This window comes from Trichechus manatus, unplaced genomic scaffold (assembly GCF_000243295.1).
Source record: "Trichechus manatus latirostris isolate Lorelei unplaced genomic scaffold, TriManLat1.0 scaffold00151, whole genome shotgun sequence".
In the NCBI taxonomy this organism is placed as follows: domain Eukaryota; kingdom Metazoa; phylum Chordata; class Mammalia; order Sirenia; family Trichechidae; genus Trichechus; species Trichechus manatus.
In genome coordinates this window covers 6,919,668-6,935,158 of record NW_004444087.1, presented here as the reverse complement: position 1 = coordinate 6,935,158, position 15,491 = coordinate 6,919,668, and the positions used below count along the sequence as shown (strand labels likewise).

Here is a 15,491-nt window from a genome sequence, read left to right as displayed (position 1 = left end):
TACTTAAATTCCAGGTCTGTATTGCATCAAAACGGGCAGTTGCAGTAAAAACAGTTGTAACGAAACTCAAGAAAAATCTGTCTGCTTATGCAAACACCCGTACTGTTTTCTGCAGCTTAAAAACTGATCAGACCTTAGTGCAACATGCACTCAGTTCTCCTCACATAAACAAAGCTATGACTCTGCACAATTGCATAGGTGGATAAGGGATGACGAGGGGACCCTCAGCCTAGAAACACTTTACTGGGGGAGATTTTGTGATGGTCCCTGGGGCTGGTCCAATTTGGAACACATTTGCTCAAATGGCAGACAGTCTGCCCTGCCTGGATCTTCCTGGGAGCAGGTGCCTCCTTAGCCCGAGCTGAAATCTGTCTCCTGGTGGCCTTCACGTTCTGACCCTCTAGGGGTATATGAGCAAGTCTCATGTAGGTTCCTGGCGGTCCCGGCAGATATCTCAGCATAGGGAGCTGGACCTCCCTCCCCAAACTGCCTTCTCCCACCATGATTCTTAGTTAATTCTTCTCACTCTGTCTGGGGACATGGCCCATTCCCAGCAGTCCCCACCATGACTGCTGGAGAGGTCATATCTGAATCTGGGTGGAGCAGGGACCTTGTAGAGTGTGAGAATTCCCCTCCACCTCACCAAACCCTGGTGGCGTAGTGGTTAAGAGCTTGACTGCTAACCATAAGGTCAGCAGTTCGAATTCACCATCTCTTCTTGGAAACCCTGTGGAGCAGTTTTACTCTGTCTTATAGAGTCGCTATGAGTCGAAATCGACTTGACAGCCACAGGTTTGGTTTGCGTTTTTTTTTTTCACCAAATCTTGGGCTTATGACCTGTGCTTTTCTTATGGAGCTCACTGCTCTACAGGTCAAGCCCCTCTGCCTCCCAGCTCCGTCATCTCTTGCTCCAAGGATGTTATGAATTGAATTGTGTTCCCCAAAATATGTGTTGGAATTCTAACCCCTATACTTGTGGATGTGATCCCATTTGGGAAGAGGGTTTTCTTTGTTATGTTCATGAGGCTGTATCAGTGTAGGGTGTGTCCTGAACCTAATCACTTCTGAGTTATAAAGAGCAGCACAGACAGAGACAACCACGCACAAACTGGGAGGAAGGGGTGGAGATAGATGCCGTGTAAAGATTGCCAAAGAACCGAGGAATGCCAGGGCTACAGGTGCTGAGACAAGTTGCTCTGAATTCAGACTTCTAGCCTCCTAAACTGGGAGAAAATGATTTTCTGTTCTTTAAAGCCACCCACTCATGGTGTTTGTGTTACAGCAGCACTGGAAAAGTAAGACAGAAGATAGAGCCACGGCTGTCTCCCCCAGCCGTGAATTGCAGCTGTGGTGACCAGCTCTTTTCCTTTTCTTGTTGGGGTTTGTGTCAGATGCCCAGGTGTAGTCTCAGAGGTTGAGCCCCCAGAAGCAGACTAAGATGGAATCTTACGTGGAGGTTGTTTACAAGGGATTGACGTCCGTAGGAGGAAGGCAACTGAGCAGGAGCGAGCAGAAGAAGTTGAGCTGTGATGCAAGTCCAGCGATAGCTTCCACCCACCGCACGGGGAGCCTTGCAGCTAGAATGGCCCTTCTGAGTTGTCCTAGTTGGGATGAGGTGGCCAGGCCTTTAGTCTGCCACATCCATCAGTCCCTGGGTGTGGCCTGCCCTGGCAAGAACATAGCCTTGGGTGAGGAAGCTCTGGGTAGCGGAGGCAGTCCCTGATGGGGCTGACCGCTGAAGGGTGTTTACTGACAGCTTTTCCAGCAGCTGGGATAAAAAGTCCTTCATGGAGGAGATCTGGGTGGCACAGCGCATGTCTACCACATTGTGGCTGCCCAGGTGTGGTGGGGAGCAGGCTTGTTTTCAACATCGTTCTGCTATTGAGACAGCCTGAGGTTGCCTTTGCTTTCTGGAGGCCACGACACACACCACTGACTCACACTGAACTTATTGTTGGCGAGAACCTCTCAACTCCATCTGGATTCATCCACAGGACTCCACATTCGTCCGGTCATGTTTCATCTTGTTAGATTTGGCTCTTTGCTTTGGGTTGTAGAGCTCTACCTTGGATCCTGACTCTCTTCTAAGACCCAGGCTCCTGTCTCTGCCAGGACACAGTTTCCATCAGCAGCCTGCTACTAACTCTGCTGCATACCCTCTCCTGGCACCATGACCCCAAGTTAGGAGACCATTGTTTGTCAAGACCCAGGTACTCTAGGGTGAGCTTCAAGTCAACCCAGCAGTGTAGCAAATTGGCTAAAGGCTTGGGCTTGACTCTTAGTCGTCCACGGACTTGTTGGGGGACCTCGGGCATGGTGTTTACCCTCTCCCTTCGCCTTGGTTTCCTTAGCTGTAAAAGTGGAATATAACAGTACTTACCTAGGGTTGTTTGGGGATGAGAGGGAGGCCTAACATAGGTAGCAGCAGTGAGGAGGGGAAAGGGAGCAGGACTAGCTTGGAGTCCACCCCTGTGAGCTCTGCTATGGCTTAAAGTATCACTCAACTGGTGTTATTTGGAATTACATTCAACTGGTGAATTACATTCCATTGGTTCCACCTGTTGTCTCATGATTTCAAACATGGAGGTGGGACAGTTCTTCCTGCTTGCTGTTGTTTAGGTGAGATAGTCCCTTGATGGAGGTGTTCAAGGGCCTACCAAGGAATATTTTATTTGCTCCCTGACCATCTATCCATCCTCATTAGAAGGCAGAAACAGTATGGGGTTTGGAATTAGAAGACTGGGTTTCAAGACTTAAACTTACTATTTACTCATTGAGTGACTTTTGAGTCTTCTTCTCTTGAGTCTCCATTTTCTTATTTCGAAAATTCCTATGCTGCAGAACTTTCGAGAAGATTAAATGAGATATGTGAAAGTGCTTCACCATCCGTAAAGCTTTAAGGAAATGTTAGGGATCACAAGTGGGCCTTGGGTGCTGGGCCCCTCTCTGCCTGCAGAAGAGGGTCTCTATAGCCAGGAGCTAGATGGGCATGAGGCTGGCTGACTGTTTGTGCCAGAGAGTTGACTTGTCTCTTCTTGGTACTGGCTGGTCTCTGTATCTCTCTTGGGACTAGCCAAGGGACCATGGGCCCTGCTTCATGGCTGGTGGCCTCTAATACATCCAGGTCGTCCTTCCAAACTGCCTTTGAACTGCAAACTTTACTTCTACTTAGTTGTACTTCTTGAACCCCACTGGCAGGCAAACCCAATGGAATTGGCCTCTCTTAGAATTGGGTAGGGTGTATGTAGGTAATTAGAACAATGTGGGACGGGTTGGGGAGGGACGGGTCTGAAACTAGACACTCCAGCCTTGAGGTGGGTGGCTGCAGTGATGGGAGCTGAGGATCAGGGACGGCACATAGCAGGCTGCTGAATGACTGGATGTGGACAGGTGAAGGTTCTTCTGGAACACAGGACTGGATCAGTACACCTTTATGGAGGCCTGCCCTGAGCCTGCTGTGCTCAGAGGTCTTCCATATAAAGGCTAAGATAGAAGCATGCACCAGGCCTCTGGAGCATGAGGTGGGCACCCTGTCCTGGCCGGGGGTTCTGGGCAGGCTTCCAGGAGACAGAGGTTAAATGGAGACTGGCTAGGTGAGTAAGAGTTGTCCAGATGAAGGAAGGTGGAATGGCATTCCAGGGAGAAAGAAGAGAATTTGTAAAGTCAGGACGACATGACAGTGTAAAAAGCAAGATGGAATGCGGTAGAAGATGACACTGGGGAGGTGGATGGGGAGCTTGGCATTTTCCCTGAGTTAATAAAAGGTTTCAAGAGGTGTGGTGACATGGCCCAGTTTGTATTTTAGAGGGCAGCTTGGGTGACATGTGGAGGAGAGATGGCTGGGAGGCAGGCCAGAGGCTGGGAGACTAGAAGGGGCTGAGGCTGTGCTGGTGAAAGATGAAAATGCCTGAATCAGTGTGATGGGAGGAGGTTATTGGGGAGGGGAGACAGGCCGAGGGGTGCTGGGAGGTAGCATTGCCTGGGCGAGTGTTGAGTTGGCTGTGGAGAAGGAGGGAGGGAGAAGGCAGAGTCTTGGGTGCTCCTGGGGGTTTCTGGGTAAGGCGGCAGGGGCATAGTGGAGCTGATCACCAAGATGGAAGAGCTAGTTGGGGGTAGATAGTGATGGGTTAAGAATTAGAGAAATTGAAGTCGTGTGCCTTGAGGTATCCCATGGGCTATGATGATGTTTGACCACTGTCCAGGCAAGTGGGCAGATACAGAAGGGTTCAAGAGGAGGTGTTTAGGTGACTCAGCATGTTGCAGGGATGGGGAAATATGGTAGGTCAGATTGTTTTATGGAGAGGAGGTCACATCAAAGCTGGGATTTTGTTCAGGCTCAGAGCTCAGGGTCCTGGAGAGGGAGGGAAGGTCAGAGGGAGATCAGTTCCAAAAGCAAAGCTCAGATAGGAGACCTGGGGCTTGGGGAAGAACCAGGGCTTGGGTGGCCGTGCCCGAACCTGAGCGGTGGAAGTGCTCCCACATCCTGGCTATGGGGAGGAGGGCCTGGCTACAACGGCATCTTTCCTGGGTGGCAGGCAGCATTGGAGGTGGTTTTATATAGTCACGCTCAGGGGTAAGCATGGGTTAAGGGTGTCTTGAAGGCCCCTCTGGTCCATTGTGACATGATTTCCTGAAACTACCAGCACTTGTTTTCCTAAAGGATCCTAAATTAAGGATTTCACTGCTTGGCCAAGCTACAAAGCCAACACTTAATGTGGGACAGGGCCTCCAAGCCTGGGGACGTCGCCAGTTCAGCTCCTTGGGGTCTCTTTTGCTCATAAGTGGCGTGGGCCTCTTTTCCTAAGAAAAGGGATCCTGGAAGGATGCAGATCCCATCCCCAAAGACTGCTGTGAGTAAGTTTACCATCTTGGTCAGAAAGATGAAGAAACATGGCTGAGATAATGCCCAAAGATAATGCCAGTCCCTGCTATCTTGACGAAGGCTACTCAGGGCACACTCGTTTCTCAGGTTGTCAAAGACCAGTGCTACCACAACCAAGTTCTTTCGCCCTGTAAAAGGGTTGTGGCTTTCCTGCCTTGCCTGTCTCTGGGTGGAGTCATTCTGTAGCCCATAGAGCAGTGTTCACCCACCACCGCACACCTACCAGGGTTAGGGGTAGGTGGGGGCAGCGGTGGTGGTGTTGGTGAGATGCCACCCACCAAACAAAAGGCATAGACAAATACTCAGGACATGGGGCCTCTAAGCGGGAGGCCATACAGAGCAGAGCCCTGACCCCAAGAATCCCTGGAACCACGTGTGACTGGGCAAAGGACGTGGTTTTGAATTCCATCTGAAAAGGCACCGAGCCCTCTTCCCTTGTCTCTGCCTGCCTTCTTCATTGTTTTTGGCCAGCTTTTGATTTTTGGAAGTCATTTATAGCCCATTAAAAGATCAAATGTCTGGAGACAATGATTTGAGGCATTTGAAAATGTTTTCCAATTCACAGCTCATTTCCCTATAGACAGCCTTGACCAATGTGGGCTTCAGGGAGTGGCTGGACTGGCTGGACTCTGTTTCTTCCAGATGCTGGGCAGAACTCGGAGTGAAGCATCTGCCCTCGAGTAGTCCAATAGTTCATCCCAAAGAGAATTGCACTCTCTTTTTTTGGAAGCACATGCTGAGCGCTCAAGGTGTCTTTGACACTTCTTGGCAGAGACGAGGGAGGACCCAGGTGGCTGATGTCTTGCACCATTTCCTGACCTGGTTTTCCTGGGTATCTGGCAGACACGGGAATCCTAGTTTGTATTGGGTCGGTGGGGGCTTTGCTGGTCCCCTGGGCAGGAGGGCTGGGATCCCTTCCCAGGTTAGCCTCTGGTTTGAGCTGTAGCAATGGTAAAGGATATTTAATCTCTCAGTCTCTTTCCCGATCTGCAAAATAGGAAGGACAATCCTTAGTCTGTTGTTAACCTCTGTTTAGGTAGCCAGCTAACCAATAATGATACCTCGGTTTAGGTGGTGCTGCACAGTTTACACAACGCTACCCTGGATATGCTCGTGTGGTCCTTACAGGAACCTTGAGAGGTAGAATTTTTTTATTTAACTGAGGCTCAGAGAGGGATGTCACTTTGCCCAAGTCGCACAGCAGGTTGGTGGCAGAACCATGTTTTGTTTTTTAAATACATATATTTTTTATTTTTGGTAAATATACACAGCAAAACCTGTTCCCATTCTACAGTTTCTAGACATAATGGTCAGTGACAGTGGTTAGATTTTTCACACTGTGTCAACATTCTCGTTATTTCTGTTCTAGTTGTTTCACTTCCATTTACTTTATCTCCCTGTCCCCCAACCGTCTCATCCATGCTTTAAAGTAGCAGTTGACCTTTTGGTCATACATACATATATATATATATATACATGTATATATTTTTATAAACCTGTTGCCGTCAAGTCGATTCCAACTCATAGCGACCCTGTAGGACAGAGCAGAGCTACACCGTAGGGTTTCCAAAGAGCAGCTGGTGGATTAGAGCTGCCGATCTTTTGATTAGCAGCCAAGCTCTTAACCACTGTACCACCAGGGCTCCTGTGTGTGTGTGTGTGTGTGTGTATACACACGTATATATATGTATATATTCTACAGTTTACGTGTATATATACATGTATGTGTATACATATACATATATATTTTTAAACACAATACTCAAGGGTGACAATCTTTACTTTTTGGGCTAAATTGTTGCTTAGTTTAAAGGTGACTTCAAGGGATAGTTTCAGTTCAAGGTTTGAAGGGTCATAGCGTCAGGGACTCCTTCAGCTTCCAAAGGTCCAATTAGTCTGGATTCTTTAAGAATTTGAAGTTGTGTTCCACATTTTCTCCCTTTTTATCAGGATTTATCTATTGTGTTCCTGATCAGAATACTCAGTGGTGATAGCTAGGGACCATCTAGTTCTTCTGGTCTCAGGTGGAGGAGGCAGTGGGTCATGTAGACAATTAGTCCCACAGTCCAGTTCCTTCTCTGATTCTTGGATTTCCTTTTTCTCTTTTGTTCCAGATGAATAAAGACCAATAGTTGTATCTTAGATGGCTACTTGTAAGCTTTTAAGACCCCAGATGCTACTCACCATACTGGGAAGTAGGACATAAACTTTAAGAACTATATTATGCCCATTGCCTGGATTGTCTCACGAGACCACGGCCGTAAGCCCTCAAACAAAAAAAAAACAACTAATCCCATGAGGTGATTGGTTATGTCTAATTAGTGTCAGCATCTTTAACCTCCCCCCCTCTTTTTGGTTGTTGTTATTGTTTCAAAACCATGCGCAACCTAGCATTTGCCCATTCATCCCTTTTCCCTATGTACAGCTTATTGACATCAGTTACATCAGTCATGCTGTGCAAACTTCACCCATATTCGGTGCCACTTCTCTCATTTCTATAAACAAAAAGTGACTCCTACCTAGGAGCCCTGGTGGTGCAGTGGTTAAGAGATCGGCTGCTAACCAAAAGGTCAGCAGTTCGAATCCACCAGCCACTCCTTGGAAACCCTATGGGGTAGTTACTGTGTCCTATAGGATCGCGATGAGTTGGAATCAACTCGATGGCAACGGGTTTGGTTTTGGTTTTTACCTAGAGAGTACCTTCTCCTTCACACTCTCCTCCCTGGTAACCCCAGGTAACTACCAGTGAACATTAGTTCCTGTGTATTTACCTATTCATGTCATTTTATAAAAGTGAGAACATGCAGTACTAGGTGTTTTGTGATTGACTTATTTCGTTCAACATAATGTCCTCCAAGTTTATCCACATTGTAAGATGTTTCGGAAACTCATTTTTCTTTATCACTGAGTAGTATTTTGTTATATGTCTGTACCACATTTTACTTATCTATTCATCTGTTGATAGGCATTTAGGTTGTTTCCATCTTTTTGCTATTGTGAATAGTGCTGTGATGAACATAGGTGTGCATATGTCTATTCATATCACTTCTATTAGATCCCTGGGGTATATACCTGGGAGTGGAATTGCTAGGTCATATGGCAGCTCTACCTCTAATTTTTTGAGCAACAGCCAGACTTTTTCATAACAGCTGTAACATTTTGCATTCCCACCAGCAATGGATGAGGGTTCTGGTTTCTCCACGTCCCCTTCAACACTTGTTAGTTTCTGTTTTTTTAATCTTAGCCATCCTAATGAGAGTGAAACTACACCTCGTTGTGGTTTTGATTTGCATTTCTCTGATGGATAATGATGTTAAACATCTTTTCACGTGTCTGTCGGCCATTTGAATATCCTCTTTGGTGAAGTGTTTGTTCATGTTCCTTGCCCAGTTTTTGGTTGGGTTACTTGGCTTTTTGTTGTTAAGTTGTAGAGGTTTTCTATATATTTTAGACATGAGACCTTTATTGGGTATATCGTTCTTGAAGATTTTTTTTTCCTGTCTGGAGGTTGTCTCTTTATTCTTTTGATACAGCCTTTTGATGAACATTAAGTATTTTACTTTTCTGAGGTCCCAGTTATCTATTTGTTTTCTGTTGCTTGAGCATTCGTTGTTTTGTCTGATAATCTCTCATTAAAAAAAAGTTAGGTCCCAAAGCTTTTCTTCTATATATTCTTCCAAGAAATTTATGATTTTAAATTTTACATTTAGGTCCTTGATTCATTTTGAATTCGTGGTTGTATATGGCATGAGGTGTGGATCTTGTTTGATTTTTCTGCATGTGAAAATTCAGTTTTGCCAGCACCATTTGTTGAAGAGTCTGTTCCTTCCCCATTGAATGGATTTGGCTCCCTTTTTTGAAAATCCATTGACCATAGATGTTTGGATTTACTTCTGGGTTTTCAATTCTATTCCATTGGTCTACGTGTCTATCATTAAACCAGTGCAGGTATCCCCTGCTTTTGAAAGTTCCCTTTATGCCATTTTGCTTTTATGGAAGGATTACATTAGCACCTGTTTCGCTAACCAAAAGAAGTCCGAAGAGGATTTTTACTTTTACAAAAAAAGCCGAAAAGCGGAAATAGCATTCAGGGTTTGTTTTGTGGCGAGCCGTTAAAGAGGAGCACACCCCTGAGCAGCGAAAGAGTGGCATCGCCAAGCTCCTTCCCCAAGAACTACACTCAGCATCTCAGCTTTTACTATATGTTAGTGTTATTTTAGGTTTTATCCATTATTTGGTATAATTTGGTTATTTTTTGGGTCTGGGAACGCTTAAAAATTTTTCTCATATAAATTAATGGTACTTGCTTCTTTGCTTTACGCCATTTTGGCTTCTGAAAGGTTTCATAGGAATGCACTGCTTTCTGATGGTGAGGAAAACTGTACCAGGCTGTTTTGATTACCATAGCAGTGTAATATGTTTTGAAGTCAGGGAGTGTGAGGCTTCCTACCTTGTTCTTCTTCAAAATTGCTGTGGCTGTTCGGGGTCTCTTGTCAATCCATATAAAACTGAAGATTAGTTTTTCCATTTCTGTAAAGAATGCTGTCAGAATTTTGATTGGGATTGCATTGTATCTGTAGATCACTTGAGTAGTATTGACATCTTGACTGTATTAAGTCTTCCAACCCATGACCATGGAACGTCTTTGTTTCTATTTAGGTCTTCTTTTGTATCTTTTGGGGCCTTGGTGGTGCAGTGGTTAAGAGCTATGGGTGCTAACTGAAAGGTTGGCAGTTCGAATCTACCAGTCGCTCCTTGGAAACCCTATAGGGTTGTTCTACTCTATACTAACGGGTTACTAAGAGTTGGAATTGACTCGATGGCAAAAGGTTTTAGTATCTTTTAGCAGTGTTTTGTAATTTTCATTGTATAAATCTTTCACATCCCCAGGTAAATTTATTCCTAGATATTTTACTCTTAGATGATATTGTAAATGGAGTTGTTTTCTTAATCTTCTTTTCAGATTTCTTATTGCTGGCAGAACCAGATTTTGAACTAAATTTCATGGTGCCTTCAGGGAGAGGGATTGGATTTGACTACTTTTTTATTTTCTTCTATGGTATTGGTGATTCATATTTTTGACCTGCCAATATTGGGAATTTATATTTCCCTAGAAGTTGTCCAGTTGTCAAGATTTTAAAAAGTTTTGATGTCACATCATACATAATATTTACTTATTTTAATTCTGTACCTGGAATTTTTTTCTTGCTCCTGATGTTGATATATGTTTTTTTTTATTTCTTATCAAACTTGTCTGAGCTTTGTCTGTTTTTTATTTTTAAAGCCATGTTTGGTTTTGTTCATTCACTTTTTTCAGTTATCAGTTTATTTCATTAATGGAATACATCCTTTAGTAATTCTTTCAGAGAGGGTGGCTGGTAAACTTTCTAAATCCTTGTGCATCCGAAAATGTTTTCCTCTTGCCTTTAATTCTAAAGGGTAGTTTGGCTGGGCATAGAATTCCCCTCAGAACTTTGAAGTTATTGCATCATTATATTCTTCAATCTGATGTTGCTGATATAACTTGAAACCTGTTGCTGTTGAGTTGATTCAGACTCATAGCTACCCTACAGGACAGAGTAGAACTACCCCGATAAAGTTTTCTAGGCTATGATTTTTACAGAAGTAGGCTGCCATATCTTTCTCCCGTGGAGTGGCTGGTAAGTTTGAACTGCCAACCTTTCAGTTAGCAGATTAACCACTGCACCACCAGGGCTCCTGATGTTGCTAATAAGAAATCAAATTTCAGTTTATTGCAAGTTATCTGTTTTTCTTTTGTTTCTGCAGCTTTTAGCATTTTCTGTTTATCCTGAGTGTTCTGAAATTTTGCCAGTATGTCTAGATGTTTGTCTGTTTTCAGTCATTTTGCTTAGCACTAACAGACCCTTTCAAATTAAGAACTGACTTCTTTCTTCAGCTTCTGGAAATTTTATTTATTATTTATTTAAGTATATGCTTATCTTTGTTCTCTCTGATTTCCTCTTGTACAGCTACTAATAGATGGATATTAGAACTTCTCAGTCTGGTCTCTAGATCTCCCATTTTTTGCTCACATTTTCCATCTCTTTGCCCTTTTGTGATGTGTCTTGGGAGAGCTCATAGCTCAGATTTCCAGCTCACCTCAGCTGTGTTCATTCTGTTTCTCAGCCCATCTGTTGAGCTTTTTATTTTTACAGTCATACTTTTCATTTCCAAGAAATCTAATTTTTTTATTTCATTATATTTTTTATGGGTGAAAAATTCTCTTATCCATTTCAGAACATTAATTATGCTTTAAAAATTGTCTTTGTCTACTTGCTGTATTGTTTTTCCTGAGGTGTGATTTATTGTCTGATTTATTGGGGCTTTCTTTCATGGTGTTGGTGTTTTTTTCTCAAATAATTTGAAATTCTTGGTATTTGGGGTTTCCCATTAGCTTGTCTGCCTTTCTCTGTTTTCTACAGCTTTGCCTCTTGGAGGGCTGGTGGTATGTGTGAATGGTGTGGAAAGGTGTGTGAGAATTCAGTGTCTGGCCTTGGGAGAGTCCCCATTCCTCCTGGGGGTCATTAGCTTTTAAGACTCTGCCCAGTTTTCTGTCCAGGCACCTACTCTGACCACACCTGTCTCAGGGCCGGTGAGTCCAATGCTTGATTCTTGACACCAGCAGGGATGGGGGCCAGGTCTGCCTGTCTTGCTCCTTTTACTATGGTCCTCCAGCCAATCCCTCGGCAGTCACCTCTGCGTCCCTCTCATGCCCCATTAGTCACATCTGCTGCTGCTAGGCTGCTTCCACCATTTGCCCCCATCCTTCCTCCTTCCAGTTAGTCCCATCTGCTTTCTGTCCCTCAAGATTCCTCAAAATTTCTGGCCTACTGCTTCCTGTTTTCCAATGTTGTTAGGGACTCTTTATATTTAAATTTCTAGGGAAAGAGGATAGGAGGGGGAGGCAGGAATATGTGCTACATCTGCCATCTTGATCCACTCACCTTGTTAATATTGTTTGCGATCTCCCATCCCTCTCCACTGTTACTACCCAGGCATAGGCCCCTCCACCTCTTCTCTGGATCTCAGCCCTCTAACTGGCCTCCTTGCCTTCATCTCTCCTGGCCATTCTGTCCTACACACTCCTGCCAGAGGGGCTGTTCTAAAACAGAGATCCATCCAAGTCACTTTCCTGCTTGGAATCCTTCAATGACACCCTACTGACTTCACGAAAAAACCCACCTCTAACCTGGCAAGTAATGCACCTCTTCCCTGGCTCCTATCCTTCCTCTAGCCTTCCTTCCAGCCATGTCTAATAACATGCAGGCCCCTGGACAAGCCATGATCTCTTTGACCACTATGGCTTTGCTCACTCTGTTCCCTCCTCCACTAATGCTGTTCCCTCTCAATTCCCCCAAACTTTTGCTCAGTTAACACTTATCTTTCAGTTCTCAGCTGATTGGCCTTTCTTAGGATCTGTTGGGTTGAGGGTCTTTCTCTTTCTTATGGCTCCCTGTGTTCATCATGGGTTGTACCCATTACCCTGCATTCCTATGGGCCTGTCTTTCTCACCAGAGTAGGGTTTCCCAGTGGGCAGGGATTGAGTCTTTTCATTGATTCTACAAGGCATATTTGATGACTGACTGACTGACTGAGAAATTGAAATGATACTGGGGCTTGGTGGCTGTCTTCGTCATCTAGTGCTGCTATAACAGAAACACCACAAGTGGATGGCTTTAACAAATGGAAGTTTATTCTCTCACAGTCTAGTAGGTTAGAAGGCCAAATTCAGGGTGCCAGCCTTCAGGGGAAGGCTTTTGTCTCTGTCAGCCCTGGAGGAAGATCCTTGTCATCAATCTTCCCCTGATCTAGGAGCTTCTCTCTGCAGGAACCCTGGATCCAAAGGACATACTCTGCTCCAGTGGTCCCCCACTCTCTGCTTGCTTCCCTTTCCTTTTATCTCTTGTAAGATAAAAGATGATGCAGGCCACACCCCAGGAAAACTCCCTTTACATTGGATCAGGGATGTGACATGAGAAAGGGTGTTACATCCCACCCTAATCCTCTTTAACGTAATCTAATCTTCCCTCATTAAGCACTGGCAGAGATTAGGATTTACAACACATAAGAAAATTACATAAATCACAAAATGGAGGACAACCACACAATACTGGGAATCATGGCCTAACCAAGTTGACACATACTTTTGGGGGACACAATTCAATCCATGATAGTGGTCAAGGAGTATAGGTGCTCTCCCTTTCCCCACCAGCATGGACAGAGCGTCTCAGTGCACCTCTTGCCCAAGAGAATGAGCTCCCTAGGTTTGTGGAGGGCCTCTCAGCCAGCAAGGCCTTCTGACCTTCAGTCAGTGCCTCTAGGAACATGCAGGCTGATGTGACTGTTCCTCTCCCCACAGACATTGGTGCCATCACACGGTGACACGGACTGTGTCCTGCCAGGTGCAGAATGGCTCAGAGACGGTGGTCCAGCGTGTGTACCAGAGCTGCCGGTGGCCCGGGCCCTGCACCAACCTCGTGAGGTAAAGGCCATAGGGCTGGCCCACTCTGCCCTTCCTTTCTTTTCCCTTGGATGAATCCAACTCCAGCACAGGTGCTGGGGGAGGCTGGGTTGACACTTGGAGGCAAGAGTTGAATGTGCATTTATCAAGCACTTTCTGTGTACACGGCATGTGGGGTGTTTGTGCGCAAAGATGAAAGGGATGTGTTCCCCACCCTGATGGGACCTCACAATCCAGTGGCGTGTTAGATGGGCAAGGAATGCCACAGCAAATGAATGGGGCCAGGGAACAGAGGGGGAGCGGAAGGGCCAGGTGGGCCTGAGGAGGTTCCCTTGTGGCCAGCTTTGGGGCTCCAGACTAGAATGTGGGCATATGATGCCCTTGGGGATCCAGCCCTGCCTCCAGCCTGCCTGTCTCACCAGCCCCACCCTGGGCCACAGCTTATCAGTGGCTCAACAGCCCCCTCCACCTCCACAAGGAGAGATCTCAATGAGTGGCCTGTCATTTATGGCTTCTGAGATCATACTTCCCCTGCCTCTCCTCCTCCTCCAGGCCCTTCTCCAGCTCAAGGGACTGACTATTCCTTCTGCCCACACCCCCCGAACCTGTCCAGCCCCAGGCCTCTGCCTCAAGGACCTTCCCCACCTCTGTCTGGACTTCTACTCCTTAAACTCCTCTGTCCCTCCTTTCTTTGTGCTGAGAGGATTTTGTACCCGTTCTAACAGAACTCATCTCATCTCATAGCAACTCATAGCAACCCTATAGGACAGTGTAGAACTGCCCCATAGGGTTTCCAAGGAGCAGCTGGTGGATTTGAACTGCTGACCTTTTGATTAGCAGCCAAGCTCTTAACCAATGCGCCACCAGAGCATGTTATGAGTTGGAATCAACTCAACAGCAACGAGTTTATTTATTTATTTTTTTGATTTCTGACAGAACATTTTTGCGTGGGGTCATCATAAGTTGGATTTGTTTTCATCACCAAAAATGGAGAGTGAGCTCATGAGCCAGGGCCTCTGCCTTTGTCCTCACTAAGTGCTGCCCCCTATATGGCTCAGCATGGAGCCGACCCCAGAACATGCTTAGTCATGAATGGAAAAAAACAAAACCAAACCCGTTGCTGTGGAGTCGATTCCGACTCATAGCAACCATGTAGGATAGAGGGTTTCCAAGGATTGCCTGGTGGATTTGAACTGCCGACCTTTTGGTTAGCAGCTGTAGCTCTTAACCAGTATGCCACCAGGGTTTCCTAGTCATGAATGGAGGAACCAAAAAATGTGGCAGAGACTCTGGTCTTAGGCCACAGGCCACCAAGCTGGTCATGGGGAGGGAACAGCTTTTTTTATTTTCTAGATTTGCATTTATTTTCTGAATTTACTTTTTACTGTTGTTGTTATTATGAAGAAAGTGATATATACTCACTCTAAAAAAATCCAATTATTACAGAACTCTATACGGTAAAAGATGAACATTCTCTCCTCTCCCTATTCCTCTACAATCCCATTATTATTACTATTGAAAGTGTGCCATTTCAGGCATTTTCTCCAGTTATACGTATATATCTGATATGTGTGTAAAAATAGATGTGTTAGATTATATTATAAAATAACATAATCTAATCTCCCACTTATGGAACTTTTTTTCCCATGAAGACAAATCAGTTTTAATAGAACCACACAGAGCTCTCCTTTCCCCTGTCTCCCCCACACCCCCAGGAGATAAATTTCAAGACTCTCTTGCCTTTCTCATCAGCAGGGAGCTTTAGATTACCAGGTCATGATCGCTTAATCTTGGGAACATCTTTTGAGAAGAAACATCTATGGAGTCTGGTCTGTAAGTGACCACTCCTTCCCTCCACCCTCCCCACTCAACATGATGGAGACTCCGCTACAGACTGCTGCAGCGAAGAACACAGGGCTCCCTCTACCCTAATTGGAGGACTTTCTTCCAAGGAGAATCAGGACTTCAGCATTTATCATCCTCACCCCAGCTACCTATCACTGAGGCTAAGGCCTAGTTGAGTATGGTTGAGAGGTAGGAGCTTGCTTCTTCTGACCAGGCTCCCATTCATGGAATAGAGGTTCTGCCTCGGAGGCAGCATGCTGAGAGTACAGGGGTTCCAACCAC

The 15,491-nt window shown here is 45.3% G+C and overlaps 1 protein-coding gene across 2 annotated transcripts in view; it reads left to right on the top strand.

Moving 5' to 3' along the window:
- The window catches only part of COL26A1 (collagen type XXVI alpha 1 chain), a 211,731-nt gene that overhangs the window by 41,702 nt on the left and 154,538 nt on the right, over nt 1-15,491 (top strand). For both annotated transcript variants that reach the window (XM_023740274.1, XM_023740273.1), the window contains exon 5: nt 13,263-13,385. In XM_023740274.1, coding sequence (XP_023596042.1) covers nt 13,263-13,385 — 123 coding nt within the window. The remainder of the gene's footprint in view (nt 1-13,262; nt 13,386-15,491) is intronic.